Genomic DNA, 27,491 nt, shown 5'->3' with positions numbered 1-27,491 from the left:
CATTGTGGAATCAAGAGTTATTTTCAGAAAAATAACTCAGTGTAAGTTGGAATTTTTTTCAACAAAACATTTTGCTATTTTCCAAATATTTTTTCCTGACATACTTTGAAAATTTTAGACAAATGAATAACATTTTAGTACCTATAAAATCAGTGTTCTGTGTATTGAATATTTATAATTTTCATGCTCTACTCCTAATTCTTTTCAGTTATGTTTGATTGTGAACCGTAGACAAACTAAAACATTTCTGTTACCATTGCCTAGACCTAGGTAATAAAACATATATTTGTTTCCAAAATTTTCTGTGTTCTGTTTTATGTCTCATCCTTCAAAGCAACACACACCCACGTGTGTGTATCCTTTCTTTTCTCTTAGTTCCAAGACTCTTATACATTCCTCCCCCTGTATTCTCATTCCTTGTTTCTTAAAACCTAATATACATACTGTGATTCCTCTGGGTACTTACAAATCTCTTATTAAGCAAAAATCCACAGTAGAACAAGTATTGTTTTCTCAGGCTCAAACTTTATTGCAGAATAAACCTGGAAAGTAGAAATGGATAACTGAACTGAGAAAGGCTAGAACAGGGAAGGAAAATTCTCAATTAATCACTTTGCTCTCAGCATCAGTTGTCATCAAAATTATATAACTATTAATCAGTGAACTAAATCCTAATAAAATTGATTATTTTATCATTGCTACATTAAAATAATGATTTTAAAAGTTAATCAAGCTTCCTAAAAGATTAAAAATTTCTTTAATGAGATAATCACCTTCGTTACTTAAATACTAAAGCTATGTTTTATGAGCAACTGGTATGTTATTCCCATTATATTTTGTAGTATTTTGGTGTAACTATTAGTAATGTTTTCCAGTTTTATAAATATTTCTAAATTATCAGTGATAAACTATGTTTAATTTAATCACAACTTCTGGCATGTCCATGTACAGTGCTTTACAAATTGTGAAGATATATTTGTTGAACTAAATTTGTGCTTAAAAATCTAAATTCATAAAAACTCATAAAAAAAATTCATGCAGAAGAAACCACTCAGATTTCTTCAGAGGGGGAGACAGTTTATCAAAAAATAAACATCACTGATTTCACAAAATTCCTTGTCTTCTCCTGGCAGTGAATCTTATTTACTTTGGTGTCACAAATTAAATTGAAGTAGAATCTTAATTGTGAGTTACCTGTACAGTAAGCTATGTCATATAAATTTCATTCACTTAGATTTAAATGACATATAGAAGCTATTTTATCTTTACATGTTAGTCAGATTTATGTATTTATATTCTAAAATCATCTTTCTTACAGAAGGTATTTTCTAGTGAGATAGTATTTGTAAATTAACATTATATATTTTATCATTTGAAGAAATGAAAAATATAATCATCAGTCAATATTACCAACTGATTAATATTTTTCCACTAACTAGATTAGTCATAATATTTTCAAGTCCCTTAAGTAAATAAGATAGCAACGAAATGTTTAATTTCTACATAGAAACATTTATTGGAAATATTACACTTTTTATTCTACAAATTATGAAATTAGTACTTTGGTGATATATGTTTTGGCTTTTGAAAAATTGATGAAAGTTTGAATTTCAGTTGCTCCTACTCTTTCAAGATCTAATGTCAACAATCAATGTTGATTAAATTTTATATGAATTTTCTCATGAAAATTTTCACAGACATGTAAAGTAATGATTGAGTGGTGGAAATATCTTTTCCTAACTTCATATTACACAGTGTAATCTTTTTTTATATTTTTTTGACCAAAATCACTTTTATTTTTGTATACATAGGATACATAGTGTAATCTTGATTAAGAAGAAAGACAACAGTAATTATGAAAAATACTAAAATTAGAATGTATACTATTTATCAGTTTCTAAAACAGTTATTGAAACTTGGAGAAATCAAGGCAAAGTATCCATTTAATGCCAAGTAAAGAAAACTATAAAGAAGGAAATGGCTGTTGTAGCATGAAGTTCACAGTGTAAAAGAAAACTGAAATCTTAATCTCTTGATAATCTTCAGATGTCATCAGAATATAAATCAAGCTGATTTTGTCCATGTCTGTTTTTCAGCTGCACTCCAACTCCGACAAAGGTGACGGGTCTGTCAAGTACATCCTTACTGGGGAAGGCGCTGGGACTATATTTATCATTGACGACACGACGGGTGACATCCACTCAACCAAAAGCCTGGACAGAGAGCAGAAAACACACTATGTTCTTCATGCCCAGGCCATTGACAGAAGGACAAACAAGCCTCTTGAACCTGAATCCGAGTTCATCATCAAAGTGCAAGATATCAATGACAATGCTCCCAAGTTCACAGATGGGCCATACATTGTTACTGTGCCTGAGATGTCAGATATGGGTAAGGAAGCTATTTTTTTATAGAATATGTAGAAATTAATGTATGTTATTGATAATATAAAAGATTATTTTCTGAAGAACTTTTAAAAAATATATATGTGTATATTTGTAGAAATTTGAGAAACTTCTAAAATGTTAGGCTATTTTTATTACATAAAGACTTATTGATTATTTAATCATATATTATTAATTGAGCTTGTATGTCCAGATAATTATTTGGACATGTCAAGGAAAAATTCATAAGTTGGGTAACATATGTAATTCTTTCTTAATTGGCATTATTTTTGATTCTGTAAATTTTTCTTTCATATTATTGAGTAATATGAAATGCCAACACATTTGATAGTAACTGCTTTGAAGACAGAGTGTATGACATCTTGAACTTCGTGAAGTATACATGCTTGTTTTTAGAAAATAATCAACTAGTAATTAATTTAAGATTTATCTCATTTCATGACTGTACTGAAATTGACATATCTTCATACAGTTCTTAAGGTCTATGAATTAGTGAGATACTTTCTCTACTCATTGATTTTTGCTGCTAGCCTATTTTTATTTTTATTCCATAAATAAATTTCCTGAAAGTAATTAAAATGAACTTAAATAGTTGCATTTTTGGCAACTTTTTAAGATTCCACTTGCTTTCAGGAAACAGGTTTTAATGATTATTTTTGTATTTTACTTAAATATCTATGTCACTCTTTTTCTGAATAATGATATTACATATGTTGATAATATCCTTTAATCAGCCCGTGAATGTTCACATAAAGCTTCCTTGCTAGCAGTGAACCTCTGTTTCGTTTTAGAATTGCAGCCCATTTTAGTTCTCCTGAGAGCCAGGTGGCTCTTTAGCTCATGGAGAAAGGGTAGAAATCAAGAGAGAGATGCTCTCAGCCAGAGCCTCTGGGGAAAAACAATTTCCCAACATTTTTTCGTCTGCAGCGGAATTCGGGGACTAGCCATAGCAGTCCTTGGTATATTCTCAGACTATATTCAAGCTTATTGGTCTCTAAGGACATTTAAGGGAAAAAATGGTGGACTAGGCACTGTTATTCAAGATGGGCAAGAGCTTATAAGCAAAACCCGAAAATAAACCCCGTGCCTGTCTAGGACAGGCAGGGCAATATCATGTTTTCTAAGCCCCTTCTAATTTATAAATGCAACAAGTTTTAGTACACCATTGCTTATAAAAAATGTGCTGGTAGGCTCCCACTGTGTGATACAAGGCAAGGGCAAACATGAAACCATTAGTGTCAGAAAGAAACGACAGTAGAGACAATAAAATAGTCAGACTCCTCATTAGTCAAAGGCAGTTTCTAAATGACAAATTATAGAAGAGAACTGGAGGATTTTAGCAAATACAACAGGGAGATTGAGGGGGTGCAGGGTTATAATGTTTTATATTTAAAAGTAAATCATGAGAAAAGTGTACATAATGTCCTGAAATAATGAATGGTCATTAATTCAGCTTGACTGGTATCCTTGTATAAGAGAAGACGAGTTCTTAAGAAATCTTATTCTTGCTCGTGCTCTCTCTCCTTCTGCTCCTGATTTGGACCTTGAGATTTCAGTCCGTTGCTCCAATGTGGGTCTCTGTCTCTGTCTCCTTTCATCGCCTGATGAAGGTTAATATTCAGGAGGATGCCTATATGTTTTTCTTTGGGTTCACCTTCTTATTTAGCTTCTCTAGGATCACGAATTATAGTCTCAATGTCCTTTATTTATGGCTAGAAACCAAATATGAGTAAGTACATCCCCTGTTCCTCTTTTTGGGTCTGGCTCACCTCACTCAGGATAGTGTTTTCTATTTACGTCTATTTGCATGCAAAATTCAGGAAGTCGTTGTTTTTTACTGCTGAGTACTACTCTAATATGTATACCCACACACTGAGACAATGGGGATGTTCTATCGGGAACTCATCAAGGCCAGCTGGCCTGGGTCTGAAAAAGCATGGGATAAAACCGGACTCGCTGAACATAGCGGACAATGAGGACTACTGAGAACTCAAGAACAATGGCAATGGGTTTTTGATCCTACTGCACGTACTGGCTTTGTGGGAGCCTAGGCAGTTTGGATGCTCACCTTACTAGACCTGGATGGAGGTGGGTGGTCCTTGAACTTCCCACAGGGCAGGGAAACCTGATTGCTCTTAGGGCTGATGAGGGAGGGGGACTTGATCGGGGGAGGGGAGGGAAGGGAGGGAAATGGGAGGTGGTGGCGGGGAGGAGGCAGAAATCTTTAATAAATAAATAAATAAAGAAGAAAAAAATAAAAAAAATAATAAAAGAGAAATCTTATTCTTTAAGCATCAGGGAAACAAGGTATATCCCCAATAACAGAGAAAATATACACAGAGGAAGAGATAAATTGTATTTTCCCATCTCAGATGAGGAGTTCCCTGATTTACAAGCTTCATGAAGCTACTAATTTTGAGGATAACATTGGTAGACTGCGTATAGGCAAATATTGGCAATGCTCCAAAGACTGAATACAAAAAGCAAGCTCTAATGACTGATAGGGAGGATGAGAAATTGAAAATGATTGAAGGTGAACAGAGGTCTAAGTCAAATCAGTAAAGAGATGGCAAAGATAACATGGCAACCCTAAAGCACACATGTGCATACAGACAAACAGAAATGTATATGCAAACTGCTACGTTTTTCAAGCACTAATTTGATGTTTGCTAATCCAAATCAAAGCCAAAATGAAAGGTGGCATTATCATAGTAAAGGCTGTGGGTTCAACAAAATAACTTCCAAGACATTTCCTAAAATGTGAAGCATTGAGAGAATAAGGAATAGCTAACACTTACACTCTCAGAGTGACAAGAATGTGGTTTTAGAATACAACTTTAATTCATAAAAATAGTAAAATAATTAAGAGAGTTAAGTGCTATCTCCATACTGCTGTGATTCCAGGAAAGAACATTTTTATGATAGTAATTTATTGGAGGCCAGATGCCAAATTATGGATATTACATGTTATTATTGGTTTTGAATTAATGGGAGCTCATTATTGTGGCAACATGTGTATGTTTGTGTGCGTTTGTGTTATCATAACAAATAGTTCACGTTGTACTTTGATCGTATGGAAGCTGATGATAAAATCACAGTATGTGCAACTTCTTTTACATATTGAGCTTAATAACAGAAGATGTTGTTCCCACTATGAATGTAGAAAAAAATATTAATATACTGAAGATAAGGGACCATCAAGCAGTTGCAGCAGAGACAATCTCCCTGTTGGCTGACTCTACAGATCGTTTCTTGAAGCACAATCAATCACTCACGTGAAAAACATTTTACATAGTTTAAACATGAAAGAAGAAGAGTTGCGCAGTTGCTTAAAATTTGATTATTTTTAGAAAAGAAAGTTTGTCAGTTGCATTGCAAGAGATTTCAGGGACCAAGACCTGAGGCAGAACAACTGGAGAGTTGTGCTGTGGTCCTGAGTAACAAGGTGTCTGCTGATTCAGCCAGGAAGTTTTCTGCAAGTCTTGCCTTAGTACTTGACACTTCATAGAAGGACAGCCTGTGGCGTAAATAAATGGCCACCTTCCTTTATAAAACATGCTGCCATCTATCTAGCCAGTGGGCAGCTTTTTTTTCTTTCAAATTTACCAAAGCGTTATTCACATGTTAACTTGAGTCCAGGTCTCTCACTAACCTGATGCTTGCCAATTATACCATGGTTGCAGGCCAGCAGGTCCCTACTCTCTGCCTGTTTCTGATTTTCCAGCATTGTGCCATTTTCATGTGGCTGCTACAGATAGAACTCCTGTCTTCATCCATCCATAGCGAGCACTTCACTTACAGCATTTAAGGTTTCATTGGGGAGATTCTCATAAAGAAACGAATCTAACACTGAATCCAAAGGAAAGTGATGCTCACTACTCTTTAGAAACAGCGATCCTGCTTTCTTTTAAGGAAGTTGATTTGGGGCTGAAACATGAAATTCTCACTTCCTTTTTCTTTCACTGACCTACAGACTAATTATGATGTCAGATGACTTGTTGTGATAGAAAACGTCCTTTCTGCTTGAGTGCAGCTAGCAGCTATTTTAAATATTCAAATCATGCTTGCCATCAAAACTATTTGTGCCCATAGAAGTACTAATTAATAGATTAATGAGATTTGCTCCTTTGAATGCATGCTCTCTGTTCTGAAAAAAAAATATAGCGAGAGTTTTTTTCATCAAAAATTGTACAAAAATTTTTCTGAGCCTGTGACTACTGGTCACCATAGCAACTGTGAAAATGATTCAACAGACAACTACAAGGAACACTTGTTAAACACTTGCTAAGTGTCAGGCATCTCATGTATTTACAATAATGTCGTGTATTTGTCAAAATTGTCATCACAGTGTCAACATGAAGATTATACTTGTGTTCTGAGGATAAAAATGAAATATGGAATTGTATTATTTGTCTAAAATACCATGGTTATTAAAAATTCCTTTCACAAATAAAACCCCTAGCACCATCGAGGAGAAACCTTTCTTTAAATTATTGGTCAGGGGAGTCCAGAAGACTTTCTAAACAATATAGACTATTGATTTATTACTTGCACTCTATTTTTTAGTTGGATTAGTTAGTTTGTTGATATATAGATTCTTGAATACTTTATACATATTTTGCATGTTGACTTTCTGTCGAATGTGGTGAAAATCTTTTTCCCATTGAGATTTGATCTTACACCTGTCAGAATGGCTAAGATCAAAACCACAAATGACAGCTCATGCTGACCAGGATGTGGTGTAAGGGGAAAACTCCTTCTTGCTGGTGGGAGTGCAAATGTGTACCTCCACTCTGGAAATCATAAGGCAATTTCTCAGAAAATTGGGATTTGATTTATCTCAAGATTCAGCCGTACCAATTCCTGTTGTTGGTTGTTTTTCTCTCTTTGGAATCTTTACTTTCCGGGGACCTGCTACCCAGATCCCAAATCTTATTTTGCTTATTATTTCTTATAAATGCCCAGCCTTAGCTTGGCTTGTTTCTAACTAGTTTTTCTTAACTTAAATTATGCCATCTACCTCTTGCCTCTTAGCTTTTTCCTTTCTTTACTTCTATAATCTTTCACACTTACTCTGCAGCTTAGGTGCATAGCTGGCCCCTAGCATCCTCCTTCCCATGTTCCCTTGTTCCTGCAAGATTTTGCCTTCTATTTTTTATTAAATTAAATATTCTATTAAATTAAATAAATATTGTTATTAAATTAAAATATTTGATTTTATTCTTGCTGTCTGCCAGCCTCGTCTATCTTTTGTCCTTTCTAGCTATTGGCCATTCAGCTCCTTATTAGACCTTTGGATGTTTTAGAGAGGCAAAGTAATACAGGTTCACAGAGTTAAACAAATGCAATATAAAACAATGCAACACATGTTCTCATCATTAAACCACTGTTCAACCACATAAAAAAGTAACAAATCTTAAGATAATATTCTATAACAATTCCTGGGCATACACCCAAAGAATGTTCCATCATACTCCAAGAGCACATGCTCACCTATGTTTATAGCAGCACTATTTGTAATATCCAGAAACCGGAAACAACATAGATTTACCCTCACCAAAGAATGGACAAAGTGTGGTGCACTTAAACAATGGAGTATTATTTAACTGTTTAAAAGTTGGCATTATAAAATTTGCTGGCAAAGGATGGGAATAGCAAAAAGCCAGTTTGAGCGTCATAACCCCACCCAAAAAAGACAAGCATGCTATAGTACTCACTTGTAATTGAATGTCAGCTGTAAAGTTAATGATAATCATGCTATGGTACACAGATTCAGGATAAGTAAAAAGGAGGGCTAACGGGGGCACATGAATCTCCCTGTGAAGGGAATATAATAGACATCTTCGGTGGACTCGGACTGGGTAGGGATGGGAACAGGAGGAGTAAGATGGGGAGGTGGATGGAGAGAATATTGGGAGAGATGACTGGAATTGGGGTTGTATGGGGATTGAAGTAAAAACCTAGTGCACTGGAAACGGCATGAAACCTATAAGAGTGACCCTATCTAAGACTCCTTGTAAAGGGGACATGGAGCCTAAACTGGTAATCTTCAGTAATCAGGCAAGACCTCAAGTGGAGGAACTGGGCACTAACCTGTCCACAAAACCTTCAATTCAGAGTTCCCTTGCTGCAAGAAAGGCTGGGATTGGAGCATAGCATCATTGACATTAGAGAGACAAGAGAAATTTCATTCAATAAACGATGGTAGCAGATACAGAATCTCACAGCCACATATTAGGTGGAGCTTGGGGAGTCCTGATGTGGAGGAAGGGGAAGAAGAGTCTGGAGCCAGAAAGATCAAGGACAGCAGGAGAACAAGGCCTACAGAATCACTGACTGACACTTAAGTGCCCTCACAGATAGGAGTACTTTGCATATATTTTATAGTTGGGTAGTTTGGTGCTCTTGTGGGATTCCTAACAGTGGTAATGAGGAGCAGGGTCTGACTCTTTTTCCTGCAAATGGGACTGTTTTCCTCCTACTTGGTTGCCTTATCCAACCTTGATGGGAGAATATGTGCCCGCTCTTATTGCAGCTTTTTTTTTTTTCTTTCCATATTTAGTCGATATCTCTAGAAGTCTTGTTCTTTCCTGAGAGGAAATGGAAAGTAAGTGAATATGGGGAAGAATAAGGGAAAGTTGGTGAGAAATGCAAGAGAGGAGGGAAACTGCAGTGGGAATATAATATATGAGAGAAGAATAAATAAAAATAAAAAAATAATACCAATGGAATCATATGGCCACATGATTTTGAAAAAGAAATAATTCTAACAACACTAATATGTCCATACTGAGTTAGGAGGAGGAATTGGGGGTTGTTATGATCAAAATATATTTTCAGGAATTTACAAGGGCGTAAAAAAATATATTACCTGCTAAAATAGTAGTATCTCTGCCATTCTAATTATGACCTGAGACTCCAAGGCTGGGGTGAAAACCTGTGAGCTCAGAGAAGCTAAGTAACAACTAGCTAAACTTCTTTTCCTGCTAGCACCCATGGAAGACCCATGCTTCTACTTTGCCAAACCACAAAAGGCTGTGCCACTCCAAACCATACCTTACTACTTCCTGTGTCTCTCTATATATCTTTTCCAGATTCCCTCTGATCTTCTAATGATTACTTTCTGTCACTAGTATTTAATGCCGTCTCCAGACTCAAGGTTAAGTTTACTTAATTAACACAATTCAGGGGTTACATTGTGATCTAATATCCCTCAACAATATGCGCTGTCATCAGCAACAGACTCTTAGCACTTAGTTCTGATGTGCATCCAAGAGCATTGAGAAGAAGCTATTTTGTTTTTACAGATGACAATGGGGTTTTCCTGATCAATTACTCATAAAAAGATGATCTTTATTTGGCATATGGATAATTGATCAATGACATTGGCTTTTGGCAATAGCAATATTCTGCCATATTGGATATATTCTATCTAATCCCTACCCAAAAACATTTTAATTGGCTTATGAAATATTAGAATTCAATGATTTTTTTAAAAATTTACTTGTCATTTTGGTAATTTTTTCTGTCCTGAAATGAAATGGTCAACATTTTACAGAGATACTTCATAAGTGCTTTCACACGTGTAAAACTATATCTGCATTAATAGTCCTTACTACACTACTTACACTGTGAAAATAGGAATCAGAACACACACATATTCTTATACACAAATTTCCATAACTAAACATAAAACAATATTTTATACTGTAAAATGAGTTTGTATTTTAGAATATTCACAACATGAACAGAAAAATATCTGAAGGAGAAAAAAACATATGTATATACTGATCATATTAATTTCTTCTTCAAAGTAGTTATTATTTTATTTTGAATGGAAGGCTATCATTCTTATTAAAGACTGTATAAATATATTGTTTATAAAATACTAGCAAATGTTCTAATACTGGGAATAGCAGTATCTTTGACTCTTTTGTCTGCTCTTAGGACCCTTTTTCCCTTACTACATTGCCCTTCTCAGCCTTGTTATGAGGGTTTGTGCCTAGAGGAATTGTTTAGAGTTAAGGGGAAGCTCAGCTTGTGGATTAGAAGAACTGCAACAATGGATTATTCACAATGCATAATGTTTATAGGGAAAGAGGATTAAATTAAGTAGATGCTTCATTTCAAGTAGAAAAGTAGTGAGAAATATTCCTTTTTCCTCTACTGGATATTAGTCGACTTAGTACTCTGAGTGTATGTGTGTGTGTATACATGTGCATTGCTATGTTATGAAAGAATTGTGCTAATATTGTCTTTATGTCTTTGTAAAATATGTAATGAGAACACAAAGAATAGGATCTAAAACTAGTTTTACATGTATGATTTTGTTAGGTTTTTTTTTTTTGTAACTACAAATTCTCAGTAGTAGAAGTCTAGTGTATTTGTAGGTTTCTTAACAATGGGTAATAATCAACATAAAAAATTTGTGGTATTATGGATCATTTAATACAGATGCAAAAATAAATCAAGATATTCTAGGAAAATGTTCTTGTATAATGTTTCTTCTCATTTGTTACACAGTACAATTTAACCTGATATCATATTTGACATCAACATAATTCCCAGCCTTGACCTTTTATAGTTGCCTTGCTCATAGGAGAATAGTTAACATCCTTCCTGGCCACTAATCCACAGTATCAGTACCATCTCTCTTGCTACACTCAAACCTAGTGTTTTCACATATTAATAAATGATTTTGAAGGAAAATTTGAGTTATTCTCAATTATCACTTGAGAATTAATAGCATAGGGAACATGCAAGAAAATGGAATGAAAAAATAATATATTGTATAATTTACAATTCCATACAAAGTGAAATTCATCGTGCTAGAATGTTTATTATCTATTTTATTACCCAAATTATTCTACATGCAATTCTGCATTGAAATATTAATTATATTAAATTTCATAAAATATATAAGAAAAGCAACCTTACAGATGAGATTAGTGTATTTTGGCTCTAGAACAAATAGCAGTGGTTTGGGTAGTTGAGATTTAGAAATCACAAGCTTCAAAAAATTTAGTTTTATAATCTTTATTTAGATTATTTGCAGTAAATCAATCTAGTGATAGCCATATACTTGCATATACATCAGTGAATATGGCACATTTATATTTATATACATATTTAATAATTTTCTGTAGAGTAAGAGTATTTGAAAATGAACATATTTTAACACTATTGAAGTCAACTATTTCCTCTATCTACCCCAAATAAACTTTTATAAATTATATTAATTGAAATGTAGGATTCTTTCCTTTTGTTTATAATTGCAATGCATCATCATGCTGATGGTACCATCTTGGTCCATTTATATCACATCAAATTACTGAGCCCTCATAACAAGAAAAGGAATGGTCTTATGATTTTGAGGTTGAATGTACAAGATTATTTGGGTCTGCTAAGCACTACCTGTAAATTGTTGTACAATGATGGAGAGGTTGTGGGGTGGAGGAATGAGCATATTTTTAAATATCAAGTCTCTCAGGGAATGAACTATGGTCCCACAAGAGCCACTTTGGTTCCTTAAAGACAGTGACTACCCCAGTGACTTATTGTCATCACACTACACTTCTATTCCTGAAAGTCAACCCATGTCTCAGCATCACCTCATGGGGACCAAGCTTCCAGAACATGAACCTCTGGAGGATAGCCTCTAATTGGGGAGGAATCATGGAAACCATCTCTTCTTCCTTCTAATACTGTTTCTAATTTTTTCACCAAGTAAAAGGGTAAGCTTTTATTATGTTCCAAATTATTTTGATAATTGTATAACTGTCAAGTCATTTTGCAAATAATACAAAATGTGATATAATTCCTTATATGCTTTACCATAGTCCAATTACGTACACATCATTACACAGAACACTATATGTCTCCTGAGTCAGAGGTTAGTAAAATATGACAGAAGAGAAATTAAAAAGGATGAATAGAGCAGTATTTATAAACGACGTTACTGTTCTCACTGGAAGAGTGTCTCTGAAATGATTAAGATATTTAGACATTAGAACACTTGACAGAGATATTGATTATTAGTCTGTTATATACAATATAAATAATTGCAAGTATAATCATTTACAAACTTTAGTTTCAATGGAACACTGAAAACTTTTCAGGTATTAAACTGCCATTTGCTTTGCTTCTAATCCTTAATCTACTAGGTTCCTTGTTCTGTGTGATATACTTAAGCATTCTTATTCCTCTTTTTATTACCCCTATAGTCTTAAAAGCCAAGAGGCTTTGTGTGTGTGTTCCCTGTTGCACAGCAACAAAAGGCATCAGATGGGTGATGGTTTTACCGCACGGCTTGCTGGGTCCTTGATTTAGATCAGACCAAACACCTTGGGAGCTTCATTTTGGACACCTGCCAGGATTCAAGATTCCATATCCAAACATTCACCCTGGAGACATAATCTTGTCGATGACATGGTTTTAATAACACATGGGTTGTATTACAATTCACATGATAGCTGGTTTATACGTGAGGTTTTAAATGGTGGATGTGGAATAGTCCATTGAACAAAAATCTCCAAGTTATGAAACTTCCTTCTTTCCTTTGTTTCTTTATTCTGATAACTTTTCTTAAATGTTAGTTAGCTTTCATCTTATACAAAATGTCATTCAGAAATTAGTGACTGAGTGAGTTACTTTTGATGTGACCAAATACCCTATAAAAATTTACGAAGGATTTTTTTTTTTTTTGGTCTCACAGTTTCAGGATATACAGTCCTTTATGGAAAAGAGGGCATGTTGTTCGTGCCAGAAGAGAGCTGCGAACACCATGATCAAAATCAGAAAGTATTGTCTATTGCCCTGGCATAGTTGGGATGTGAGTCTGAATGTCAATCTTCAAGGCTGGTCTTCAGTGATCTGCTTTGTCCAGGATAACTTTATAGTTTCCCAATGTTTGGACAACTTTTTTAGCACCACCAACAGTGAAGGATCAAGTTTCTAAACACACGAGCCTAGAAGATAATATTTCAAATTCAAAAAAAAAAAAAAAGAAATAGAAGACGGAAGTCCAATGCAGTATCCATTGCATTTAAGCTTTTCTCAGTAGCCAGAATATTATTATGTGGGTTCACAGACAATTGGCTTACAACTTCTCAAAGCTCAAACTGATGCTTTGCTTGTGAATGCTGCCCTGTGACTCTTGTGTCAAGTTTCAGCAGGTGTCTTGACAATAACTCCCACATTTTTCTCAGCTCAGTTAGGTGGTGTAGGTCCTTATTAACTTGTACATGCTGGGCAGTGTTTCCAGAGCCTGAGAGAGAAGCTTTGGAGATTCTGATTTTAATTATAAAGTGTTAGCGTTAGAAAGACATTTGACAGAAAGAAAAGGCCTAGCCCAGAATGGAAGGAAATATTTGAAAAGGAGCCTTGGGAGTTCTACTATTGTTTCATTTTAGTCTGATAATTTGTGCAACCTCCTCACTTGAGGCAAATATTCTCTCAGTGTATGTTGTATTAATGTATGGCCACCCATTCCACAAATACTTCCATTCAGGGAAAGAATTTTGTAGGTATACAGACCCATATTAAGTACAACACATTGTTTGAACATCTGAGCAAAATGTGTGGTAAATACTTGGGCACTAGTATATTTTATCTTTTCCTATTTATGAATTCATTTTTAAATTCTAAATTTAAGAAGTCTCAAATAATTCACACTACCTTTTCACTTTCATTAAAAGGCTGAGGTAAGTCAGTGGTTTGAATTTTATGGCACACATGAATTTTTATTTTTCCATTTGTCTTTTGTCCAGTAAACAAACATATTGTGTAGATCTTTCTTTCCACTGCCATCAAATTAAGCTTGCCTTGGATTATTTCATACTTTATTTATTTACACTCTTATTGTAATTTTTTGTATATGCAAATTTCAGAGACAGACAAACCTTAGAATTCCTGTATGGAACTGAAAAGCTCATGATAACAAATACTTAACAGGAATAAATATTTTTGTCCTTTTTCTGGGTCATAACTAGCTCAAATTAAACTTATATTTGGTATTTCTATGTGTGACAAAGGATTATTGTCATATTTTTAGTCTTCTTTGTAGGAAACTGAAATACACACACACACACAAAAAAAAAACATTACAATAAGAGAGAAAATAAAGAATGAAATAACCCAAGGCAAATTACATATTAATTTGATGGCAGTGGAGAGATCTATTCAATATATTCATTTACAGAACAAAGTTTTGGCTTTTATATATTTAATTTTCTTTTCTTTTTATTTATTTTAAATTGTGTGCATATGTGTGTGTGTGTGTGAAAGAGATAAAGAAAGAGAAAGAGAGAGAGAGTATGGATGTGTGTGTGTGTATGTGTGTATTACAACAGCCTTGGATGTGTGTGGGTGGGCCAGAGGAAAATCCTGGGTATCGTTTCTGTTACTATTTGCTTTATTATTTGAAAAAAAAAAAAAAGGAAAAAGGACCTCTGATTAACCTGAAGCTCATTGGAATTCAGCAAACCCCATCATTCCTCCTTTCTTTATGCCATGCCCCAAATTACCTGAGTTCCATGTGTATTTGGCATCATGCCCGGCCTTTTTTATGACTACTGGTTACTTTGATCCTTATCATTGTCCACTGAAAACTCAGGACCATGAAGCCTATCCCCACCCAATGTTTAGTTTTTATATTAAAATAATTTTAGTCTCCACGGAATTTCAGTGGTTTTAAATTTAGCTTTATCTTTGCCCACATAACTTTGTAGGATTTAGGTCAATGCTTATGCTTGGTTGATAATTTTCTACTGAGTTTTGTAATTGGCTTCTTACAAGCTCCATTTCCTATACTATTTTAGTTTAGATTTTTTAAAAATGAAATCACGTTCTCCTTTTGCGTGTTGTATTTCCTTCATTGTTTTGTTTTTCTCTTTGTGTTTGTCTTTTATCAGTTGTTTTTCCATAGTTATAATTATTTTGAATTTGTAAATTTGTCCATGTTTTCATCAGGGGCAATTATTATGGGATTTGTACTTTGGAGCTGGCATGTTATTTTGAATTTTTCTTAAGGGTTTTACATTTTCAAATGGAGTTCGTTTGTTGGTTGAGTTTTTCTTTCAATTGTATTCAAATCATACTTCTTTAAGCATGGGTGTTCACAATATTCAGGATAAGACTTATGTACATCAGGGTAGAAATTCAACTTCCTATGTTGGTATGGCATTTGGTGACACACTTGTTTCAAAGTGTTCTGTTTTCCTTATGTCTTGAACTATTTGTTCAAGAAGACTGAAACAAAATTCCTCTGTTGATGTGGACTAGCCCAGGGTCTCAAGATGCAATAGGCCAGCTAGAGGATCCCAGTCAGATCAGTGACGGTGTTGAAGACTGGATATTGTGTGATGACTTCTATAGGATCCCTGGTGGTGATCAAGCTGAAATCTGGTGAGTCCCAGAGGGAAGAAGACAAGTCATGAGAAGGCAATTGTCACTGGAAACCAGTAGAAAGACTTTGGTGGTAGTAACAGTTTACCAATAATGTAGTTCTATGGCAAGTGTTCAGGTTGTTGCTGTCTGTTGGAAGACAATGAAATACATTGCTATTCATTCTCCTTTTGTAATTGTGTTAACTCTACTGGTTATATTGGATAATTTCATGGAAGTAGAAAAAAAACAAGGAAGATAAACACAAATTGAGTGTCATATCTCTTCACAGAAACAAATATCCTATCTACATTAAAATAAGAATATCTGTGTTCATTCAAAGCTCTATAATTGCCCTGGTTATAGTGACACAGGCTTTTAAATGCCAACACTCTGCATGTTGAAACAGGCAGTTGTCTATGAGTTCAAGACCAATGTGGTCTCCACTGAGTTAGAGACCAGCAAAAAGTTCTACTCTCAGGAAGGACCTAAAGTGTTATAGTGTGATCGAGCTCCTTCCATAAACAAATATTCACTTTTGTATACACTTAATAATCTGCTGTAAATATCTCTATGCCAATTATGCAAATGTATCATATTAGTTATAATTTACTCTTTTAAAAGACTGTATTAATGCAAAACATTATATATACATACATGTTATATGAAATATATACATAGGAGATAAAAATACATTACAGTAGACAGGATATATATATATACACACAAAAAGATTTGTAAGTTTTTATAAACATTGACTGATAGAATACTTACAGTTATCTGGGTGTTAATTTTGATCTTAATGTAAGCAAAATTTTGAGTTATTTGAATGTTTTTACTTTGGTGCAAAATGTAGAATAATTGGCATGTGTATCATTTTAAGTTTATTGGAAACATTAGTTGATTTGAGAAAATAGATTTTGTATTCCCTAATATAAGTTATATTTTTAGTTAAAATCTAGCAAATAAAAACGATATACTAAATTCTTAAGCAAGCCTGGGAATCAGCCATTTTCATTTCCTCTTCTGCATAGGCACAAATACATGATGTTTCAGATTTAGTTACCATGCAAAGGCCAAGACCTACTAATACATTTCTTTTAGAAGCTCTTGGCATGAGGAACATGCAAGAACAATTATATAAAACTTCATCATCCCATAAGTCTTATTAGAGATTAATTTTTGACTTTCTTAGCTTAGTCTAAATTAGAAATTGAGATTAAAAACAAGCAAAATTTTATTAACCAATTATTGATCATTTCTTGGCCATTGACAGGAGGATAATGATTCATTGTTTCTCAGAACAAAGCTAATAATGAGTATCCAAACTCTCCTGAGTCTGTTTTACAGGTGGATCTTGTTCACATAATGGGAGATAATGAATTAGTTATCTTTGCTAATTACTGCCCATTATGATTTTATATTTTATATATACCTATTGTCTGGCCATTGTCCTTTGTGCATTGAGTCTCTCAAATTTAACCTTAGAAAAAGTACATTCATTACTTCGTAGAAGGCTATGTAGTAACAATGTAGTACACCTTATGGTGTGATATGTGTTTATATAAATAGAGAAAAATAAATTATGATTGCTGGTACAGCAGAAGCAAAGCTAAGGGCAGAACTAACCGATAGGTATAAACATAAGTATTTATCAGGGAGTTTGAAAACATGGTGATTTAGCAAGACTGCAGTAGAAGTACTGTAAGCTCCAGAAATATAGACATTGATGAGTTTTTACTCAAAAGTCCAACTGGAGCGGGCCTAAGAGCCCATCAGAAAGCTGTAGTTTGATGGGATTGCTGCATTCATGATTCACCAGTGGACAATAACACTGAGGGGCTCTCTCCCACACTGACCTGAAGAGCACCTAATTTATTCTTTTGATACTGTTTTGTCATAATATACTGAAATCATGATACATTATTCTCGACGGTGAAGTTAATAAATTATATCTTTATTAAATTACTAAAATATTCTCTCAAAGGTAATTTCTAAAACACTGCAGATTTCCTGAAAATGGAAATACTTGATGGACAATTTTATGTATTTTTTAACTTTAAATATATTTTCTTGAACCATAAAATATCCTTTCATAAAGTTTCATTGTTTTTCTTACATATACTGATAAGTTCTCCAGAATAAAACATCAGCCAGAACCTAATACACTGAATAAATTAGTTTTTTGAAAGTGAAAAAATCAGATTTATATTTTAAATCTCTCAGCATATCAACCTGGTGTGTAGAACACAACTTTTCTGTGGGTTGTATTCTATAATTACACAGTTGGTACAGCATAGTCATTCACACAAGAGAGTAACTGAAGAATTAGGGATATATATGCTAATAATTTCTGCACCAATCAATGTTCAATAGAAAAAATAAACTTGTTATCAGTGAGAGTGATGGAATACAGAGCTTGAGACACAAATATAGAAAATGTAGAGTATAAAAATCCAGAAAAACTGTGAGCATACTAATGAAGATAGTCTCTCCGTGGACACTTCTGGTTCTAGATGATGTATTATAATATGACCTCAAGAGATGATCCCCAGATGGTAGAAATTTGAAAAATATCATTAATAAGTAGATAGAACCATTAAAAAACTAATATTTCTAGAAAAGTCTTTTATAAGGAAAGGAGGAGAAGGAATTAGAGAGAGAGATAGACTCACACAGTATGTGTGTGGACATTCTCTTGCATTATAATTTTTCTTTCTTCAGTTGGTCAGGAATGACAATGGACACCAGTAATAGGAGTTACGTTCTTAGGAAGAAAGTCTGACTTATCTGAAAGCCCTAAAAATGTTACTTATAGAATCAATAAGGCTGACAAGCATATGATTAGTCTACCTATCTTTACTACAGTCACTTACTCTTTTTTTCTTTTCTTTTCTTTTTTTTTTTTTTTTTTTTGGTTTTTCGAGACAGGGTTTCTCTGTAGCTGGTCTCGAACTCACAGAGATCCACCTGCCTCTGCCTCCCGAGTGCTGGGATTAAAGGCGTGCGCCACCGCAGCCCAGCGTCACTTACTCTTTAGGAAGAAGGAAATCATACACATTGTTCAATGCTGCAGGGAAGATCAATGTTCTGCAATGTCATCTACCTGATTTTAAGATGAATTTTTATTATTTTAAATCATGGATATGTGTATCTGTGTGTATATGAGTGCAGATATTCTGAAAGGACACAGTTATTAGATTCCTCAGGAGACAGAGGTAAAGCAGCTTGTGAATCGTCTGACATTGATACTGAAAATTGAACCCAGGGCCATTGGAAGAACAAGAAGTACCAAGCCATATCTACAGTCAATACTTCCTCTTGATATGCAATTCCAGAGATTCGTTTGTAAAAATCTATTTATAAAATTGTCTTTTGTCTGTAGAGTTAGATAATAAAGGTGCCTTTATTCATAGAGATGCATCTGAATTGGGATTGTGTTCTATCAAAGGATTCTATAAGAGAAAATCGTAAGAAAAGAGCAGAGGCAGGAAATTATGACTGGGCAGAGAAACTGAATATATAGATTTTTCAGAATAGATTGATGTGTTTGAGCTGTATAACTTTATAACTCTCAATATCATATGTTTATAAATATAATTTAATATAACCTTTTCCATATTGATTTTATCATTAAATTAAGTAGCTTATAGGAATGGCTTTTCGACATCCTTTTAAAGACATGTATATCATGCCATTGATATATTTTTCATTTAAAGAAGACGCTATAAAACTTCCACATTGGATAATTAAATAAGTATGTAAATGAAGTTTAAAAATAAACAGTAGCCATAATTTACATACAGGGTAGAATTGAATGTGTGTGTGTGTGTGTGCATGCACATGTGTGTGTTTCGCATGCATGTGAACATGGAGCATCGTAAGAAATTTATAAGACAATGTATGGCATTTAATTCTCACTATTTCCACCATGTCAGTTAGGAGAATAGATGTCAAGTCATTAAACTTGGCAGTGAGAAAGATGTCCATCTGAGCCATCTGTCAGATCCTAAAATAGTGACTTTTCTGTTGTTACTCAGCAGAGATGCTGTTTAAGGGTTATCTCAGACATAATTTTTGAAAATATTATAACTTTTGGGTGAATAATGTGTGAGAAAATCCCACAAAAACTAAAGTCCACTGTTATTCATCTGTTAGTGAAAGTCTAGTCTCCCTGTGTAGTACAAAATTCACAGAGTGTTGATGAGTCTTGTTTTATCTCGAAATCCTAAGGAAGTCTTTTGAGAAGTATGCCTCAAGAGCTTCCTTCAGTAAAGCCTTTCAGCCTGCAGAAATCTTTCGCTTATTTTTATCCAAATGTTTTGCTTAGCTTCGATTCTCATGGGACTTTAACACAATTGTGAACTCTGACAAGTCACGTGTAGTAATTGGCAACCTCAGAGAGTATTTGCTTGGTATTAAAAAAGTCTTGTTAAATATTTCAAATTGGTCTTTAGGGACTTTCAAAGAAGGCCGCTCATATGCTTCTTGTTGATATGCAACTTGACAAAATGTGCGCTATTTAAAAAGCATCAGAACAAAGAAAAACGAAGTGAAGTGAGTGACAAGGTGGATTCTCCAGAGGGGGAAATAGACTTAAGTTACATTGTAAAGATATTTGGAAAGCTTTTTTTTCATGCATTTAAATCTTTTCAGATTTGTATAAAACATCAGCTGAGAGGAACTAATCCCTAGGCTTTGAACAGCAAGTGTGTGTCACAGGAAATACTCGGAATAAAACACCGCTTGGGAAATGGTTTATGTGCTTCAGAATCCAGCATCGCCAGGGTTGCCATTTACAATAGAAATGCTTTTGCAGTCAGAAAATGTTTCCATCCACGTATGCAGGATTTCTCACAAGAAAGGCCAGTTAGGCAGGGGATGTGATGTAGTCTTGATAAGTATTAATCAAAGCAAAATAATTCCCAGCAAATGTTATACCCCACATTAACATTCTGACAGATTAGTGCAATTATAGACCTTATTTATTTATTTATTTATTTATTTATTTATTTATTTTGGGTTTTTTCGAGACAGGGTTTCTCTGTGGTTTGGGAGCCTGTCCTGGAACTAGCTCTTGTAGACCAGGCTGGTCTTGAACTCACAGATATCCGCCCGCCTCTGCCTCCCAAGTGCTGGGATTAAAGGCATGCGCCACCACCACCCGGCTATAGACCTTATTCTATATAACTTTCTTGGGAAATTTATCTTTTTCTTTTTTTACCAAGGACACTATTTTACCACATACTATGAGGAAAAGAATTGCACACTCCGCTGTGAGAGGATCTTTATTGATAATGTTGTGTTGAGGGAAAAACCTATCACACAATCTTCTCACTCCAATCACTCTGTACGCATGTACATATAGCAATACAATAACAATAAAATATGTAAAACAAAATAAATGCTGTTTTTTTCATATAAACTTTTAAAGGAACATAAGGTTAATCATTAAAATGACAAATATAACTCAGCCATTGATTTAATTTAAAACGGAAACAAGTGGAAAACTAGAAATATCTGAGTCTCCAAAAATATTAACCTGTATGAAATTCAACCAACATATGAGCATGTTGTTTGTTTACTTCACTCAGCAATGTACATGGGACCAATACCATACCGGATTTTTCACTGTTTGCTTGTTGGCTTCCAATTTTTAGACAATTGGTAGGATTTAACAGTCAGTGTTGAGAACAGGTACCATTTATTTCATTTCCGTGTTTCACACATATGTAAAGAAGGTGATTCACTCAACAGAAGCATTCTGTCTCACAGCTGCAGAAAGTACAAATAGAACTGTGTTTTCACGGCCACACTCTATCTCAGTACACTAAGGGTGTCCAGTGTTCTCATGTATTTTCTGCTGCTTCCTCACAGATTCTCCCTGTCATTCTATTGCCCCCTGAGTGTTGTTGGGGGCTATAAGTCCATCATGCAATGAATCATCATTATAAAGAATATTTAACCTTTTCATCATTGTTAAGTTTGCCCTTCTTAGAGGTTTAAATCAAACTTGCTTTCCAATGTTTCAATCTTCTGACTATAGGATCCTAATATACATTTCAATATCCTATCAGCAGAATAATACAAAGTAAAAGTATGCATGATTTACAGTGTAAACTTAGACCTCTTCAAGTCAATGCATGCATGAGTACCCAATTAATCTTCCCTTCTTTATTGAGTAACAAGCTATATTATAATGTGATATAGTTTAATGATTGTTCCATTAAAAGACACTTCCTCTCTTTCTGAGACTATGAGAAAAAATTTTGTTTGACAAATATTTATAAAATGCTTTTATATTAATAAAATTTTCTATTTGGCATAGAGGTATTATCACAATTTTTTGGGTCATACTACAATTGTGAATTTTGTTTTAAAAATGGCAGCTTCATTCTCCCATGTTTTTACATCAGTGTTTGTATCATCTGTTTCACTGAACTGCTGTCAGGATTTAGTTCCCAGTGTGTTACACTAATCTACAGCTTAAATGTAGATGTGACATAGTCCTCATCATTCGTATTTATTTCAGGTGCTTATTGTATAAACTAAAATATGTGTCTTAGAATTTCATTATGTTATTAGACACATATGTGCATTTTTTTGTTGCAAAAGTGAATTTACTGATTCTGGTGTTCTAGAATCTTTCAAAGACATGGAATAAGGTTTGGTTAAGGCTGTGTCTGAGTTTCAAAGTAGAAATAAAACTTTTGAAGTGAGTTAATATTAGAAAATAAATTTTTGCAAAATTTACAACAAAATTCACAACAGAACAGTTGGTTAACAGAGGAGAGCATTTACCCACTTATCATAAAGTTGAACAACCCTCAATAGTTGGATGTTATAGTAGGGACTAATTTTAATTTAAGAATAATTCCCATGTAAAGTAGATGTATGTATTGAAATAAGTAATCCACAAAGTATAAGGAAAAAAATCAGGATGATACATCTCGAATTTTAGCACTCCAAATATGCATGTTAATGTTTATTAATTACTTTAAAGTTTCTACTATTCAAAAACTTATTGTAATATTTGTTTTAAAAAGACAATTATGTCCATATTGTAAAGAAGCCTCAAAATAAGTGATGTTTGAAACAAGCATAGTAGTTTGAGACTCAGTAGTCCAGACAAGGTATATAAAACAAATAGATAAATATACGATGTAATATAGATTGAGTGGTTGAATGTCACTGGTAATATCATTTGTCCATCTTCTCACTTTAATCACACTTTATCTCATCTTTGCTACTAAGGATGTTCTTAATACATGAACTGTATAGCCTCATTGTACTCTTGATTTATCAAAACATGCAATATTGCTTTATTTATGGGCAGTAATAAAAGCCCATTCTTGTTAAGAACATATCAGTAAGAACATTTCAATGTTGTCATATAAGAAATTATAATACAATATCTAGCATGTTGTATATTTGAGCTTCTATGATACTAATATTATGGAGATAAAGTAAACAATATATATATAGTACACAAACTTAAGAAGTAATTTATGGGAGGCTGGATAGCTCCCGCAATTGTCAACAGCATTGACTCCTCTTCCAAAAGTCTTGTGGTCAGTTGCCAATGCCCATATTGGGTAATTCAAATCTGCCTGTGACTCCAGTGCTGGCATATCCCATGGCATTTTCTGGCTTTCTGGGCACCTCTGCTTATACATGAATATACCCACATACACATAAATGCAAATAAATTCAGAAATAAATCTTAAGAGAATTAAATTTAATAGGTCATAGTCATCTTAGTGATGCTTTGAAACTGAAACAAACACTATTACTGTGTTCAAATGAGTCACACACTAAATGACATCACACTAAAATTTGTTTTCTGAATGCACAGGTACCTCTGTTCTACAGGTGACAGCTACAGATGCAGATGACCCCACCTATGGAAACAGCGCTCGTGTTGTTTACAGCATCCTGCAAGGACAACCTTATTTCTCTGTGGATCCTAAAACAGGTTAGCAAATTTACGTATGTTATTATGAAAGTATTTCCATCAATAACACAAACGATGCTATTTTCTTTTTACTGTTTCTCATGGCCTATAAGAAATACTCTTCTCTATTCAACCCATTTCTAAATTAAAATATAATTACATCTTTCCCCCTTACCTTACCTCCTTCCAGATACTCCTAGGTACCATGTAGCAACCCTCCCATGCTTGGTGCCTCAATATCAAACTGATAGCCTCTCTTTTTACTCTTATTGCTACAGACACATGTACATATGTACATGTACATATATATGTATATGAATAATGTATGCACAAATATATTAATACATTTTGCTGAATTGATTGCATGCTCTTGTGCTCTCTCTCTCTCTCTCTGGTGGGTGTTTCTAATACTTTCATGTCTGAAAATGTTGCATTGGTTAACTAGTTAAGGGGGGTCATTCCCAAGAGAGTCTAATCCCCCGCTCTCCCAGCAGTCATTACTTGTCTATGGATTTGGTCTAAATGTAGGAACCCATGAAAGTTTCCTGTTCAACCATAGCGTGCTTATTGTTTATGCAGTCACTTCCAGGAGAGACTTTCACAGCACACTTTCTGATATTTTGTCGCCGATAATCTTTTGCCCTGTTTAATGAGATGTTTCCTGAGTCATTGACACAGAAGCTAGGATTTTTAGATGCATTCATTGGGGCTGGGTTCTCCAAGATCACGTGATCTATGCATTTGTATTCACTTATGATTTCTGTGATTGTCTCTATTTTCTGTAGAGGGAAGCTTCTTTGTACTGGTGAGGGGAGTTTCACTTTTCCGTGTCTACGAGGATAAGTGTAAGAATGCAATAATGAGCTATGCTAGTCTAGCAAATTGTTGGTTGCAGAACTTTTCTAAAGTCCTTGACCTTATTAGCCCTGGGAAGTACTTTTATTTCAAGCACTAGGTACAGTTTCCTTCCTGTTGGAAGGAAAAATGTCTCAAAAGACTGCTACTAGTCATCATCAACAAGAAAGTGTCACTTAGATATCTTGCTGTGCTGGTCGTAGATGTGGTTCATGACTTTAACAGCTGGAAAGGCAGCTTTTGACAGTATGCATACTGTTTTTTGGCACCTTGGAAGGCACCCTGCAGAAAGGAGGTGTTCATGTCTGATGTAGTTGGGATCAACAGAGTTCTGCATTTTTTATGTGCAGTGTGTTCAGGAATTGGGGTTCACCTTCAACCTATGGTACCTAGGCAAGCACCGCATCAATAGTCTATATTGTTTAGAGAGTCTATTGGACTGCCCTGCAGAGGAAGGTTTCTCTTGGCTGGTGCTAGGTATTTTATTTGTGCAAGGAGTTCTACATTCGTCCTGTGGTTTCAAATCTGTCCTAGTTTCAAATCGTCTTATACTACGAAGTACACAACAGTAAGAAGTTTGAGTCTTAAGCACACTTTCAGAACCTAATAGGACTAGATTACTGTTAGTGGTGTTTTATTATCTTGTTTTAAAGAGGATTTGACTAAGTAATCTTCCTTACTTTGATAAGAGGTTCCAGCATTTAGGTTCACTGCTAGAAACAGACCTGTATTTCTGTTTCCCTAGATGATACAATGTAGAACCAATACACAAAGAAGGAGTTATAAGTGGAGGATAAACTCATAGAAAATCCTTCATGTATCCACACATTTTATACATATTAATTGTAATATAGACTGAAATACTTCATTGATGATGTAAAAATAAATACTGTAAAACAAGTGTCAGTAATGTGTTATACATTATTATGTGACACTCCAGCCAATTTAGTTTTGAGATATTTATAGAGGGGAAAATTCTTATAAGCCTAATAATCAAAATGCCTGTGAATTGTTATCTCTGTTAGTGCTCAACTGAAAATTTATTGACAACTGAATTACCTCACTATTTGATATAAGTGATCTTCTTTTTATTCTTGCCTCTAAATCAAGTTTGCATTAAACAAAATAGAAGTAGATTTCTGCTTTGCACAAGTGTATTATGAAAGAAATAAGCAGGAAAATGTAGCATTGCTATTTTTACTATGAACACACATATACCCATGTATAAACCATACACGTACCCAAATAAATCTGCAGTCCATTAATACACTGTATATTACTCAAATGTTTTCATATAAGAAAATGCCATATTTAATTAACAATAAGTTGAAATAAAGGCATCCTGCATGAAATATGTTTTAAACTTTAGTATTCTAATTATGCCTCATATCAGTTTAAAAAATCAGTTTTCTATATATATCATAGTATCTGAATTGGTGTCTATGTTTTGAATGTAAATGTAGGCAGGTGTGAGAAGGAACTTGTGTGAGCTAAACAGATTTTTAAGGATAATTGTCTGCCTGTCTGCCTCTGTATGCTGTTATTGTTTGTGTTTTATATCTGTTATCTGTTCTTATCAGCATGCTAATGGTGGCTTACCATTTAAATGCAATTAACATTTGGGTATAGTTATAAATCTTACAGGTAGATCAAGTAATGATTAACACAGAATTTTATCTCAGGTATAAAGAGACTCTCCCACAGTTTCTAATGCATTAAACTCTATTAGTTCTTGGACCTCTTTTTTTTTCCTTCTCTTCCAAATGCATAGTGTATTAAATGAAATACATGCTTCCACAGGTATCTGGCTAATATCAGTATTTCACTGGCCAAAGCATCATGGGACCTGTGCGTCTATTTCCTATTTATCACACCAGTAATGAAAGAAAATATTTTTAAAGTTGCATTAAACCAGTAATGTGCTAAACAGTTATTGAGGAAAATGCTAAGATGAGTTCTAAGACAAACACTCATTATTTTCTGCAAAGCTTCCACATTTTGGCTACTTGTGATTAAAAACCTTATTACCATGCAATTAAACATGCTTAAAACTAATGAATCTAGTTGCAACTGTGCTTCCAAATGCCCAGAATATAATCTAAACAGACATAGTGAAAAGAAGAGAATCAGTTGCTATGATAGGGTGTTATATAGGAAGCATGGGAACACTAGACATTTGCAAAGGTGCATTTTTATAGTATAACTTAATTCCATTCTCCTAATTGAATGATCCAGCCTAACACATTTCCAATTACTTTTATTGAAGACCTATTATTATAATGCATAACTTAACGTTTCTCCCAAAATAACAATGAGATTTCAGTGCTTATCATTAAAAATTTGTACTTGTATTACCTTATTTCCATTATGGTAAAAGAACATTTTGTTATTCACTTTGATTTTATAATAATGAGTTCTCAAAGAGACTGTGTTTCTCTGTTGTATAAACCATATGTTACAACCAGTATCCAAAGATAGCAATGATGAGATTATTGGTTCAGCATATTAAATAGATATCATTTAATAATATGTGAAATTCCTTAATTAGTACTGTGAACCAAATAGTTTGTAAATTGTGCAACCTTTGTTTTAGTCAATGTGATGTTCCTCAGTATATAAGACAACCAAAGAGTACCCACTAAAATATTATTTTAAAATTAACACTTGACAAGTAGAAAAATTTATAGGAATGAATATTAAAGATACACTATTTATGGCAGATTATGAATGAAGCATTCGTGTAGAATGAGCAAATAACAATTTTTACTAATATCTAAAACAGAAACACTTAGCTATTTGAGGAAGGTTGTAGACCAGGTTGGCCTAGAACTCACAGAGATCTACCTGCCTCTGCATCCCAATGCTGAAATTAAAGGTATGCCCCATCACTGCCT

The 27,491-nt window shown here is 34.1% G+C and overlaps 1 protein-coding gene across 9 annotated transcripts in view; it reads left to right on the top strand.

The window, feature by feature from the left end:
• Window positions 1-27,491, top strand: part of Cdh18 (cadherin 18) — a 736,062-nt gene that overhangs the window by 548,334 nt on the left and 160,237 nt on the right. For all 9 annotated transcript variants that reach the window (XM_057789878.1, XM_057789874.1, XM_057789879.1 and 6 more), the window contains 2 exons: window positions 2,097-2,391; window positions 23,644-23,763. In XM_057789878.1, the coding sequence (XP_057645861.1) occupies window positions 2,097-2,391; window positions 23,644-23,763 (415 nt within the window). The remainder of the gene's footprint in view (window positions 1-2,096; window positions 2,392-23,643; window positions 23,764-27,491) is intronic.

The sequence above is a fragment of the Chionomys nivalis genome, chromosome 15, assembly GCF_950005125.1.
Source record: "Chionomys nivalis chromosome 15, mChiNiv1.1, whole genome shotgun sequence".
Lineage (NCBI taxonomy): Eukaryota > Metazoa > Chordata > Mammalia > Rodentia > Cricetidae > Chionomys > Chionomys nivalis.
The sequence above is the reverse complement of the archived record's forward strand: the minus strand, read 5'-3'. Positions and strand labels throughout refer to the sequence as shown.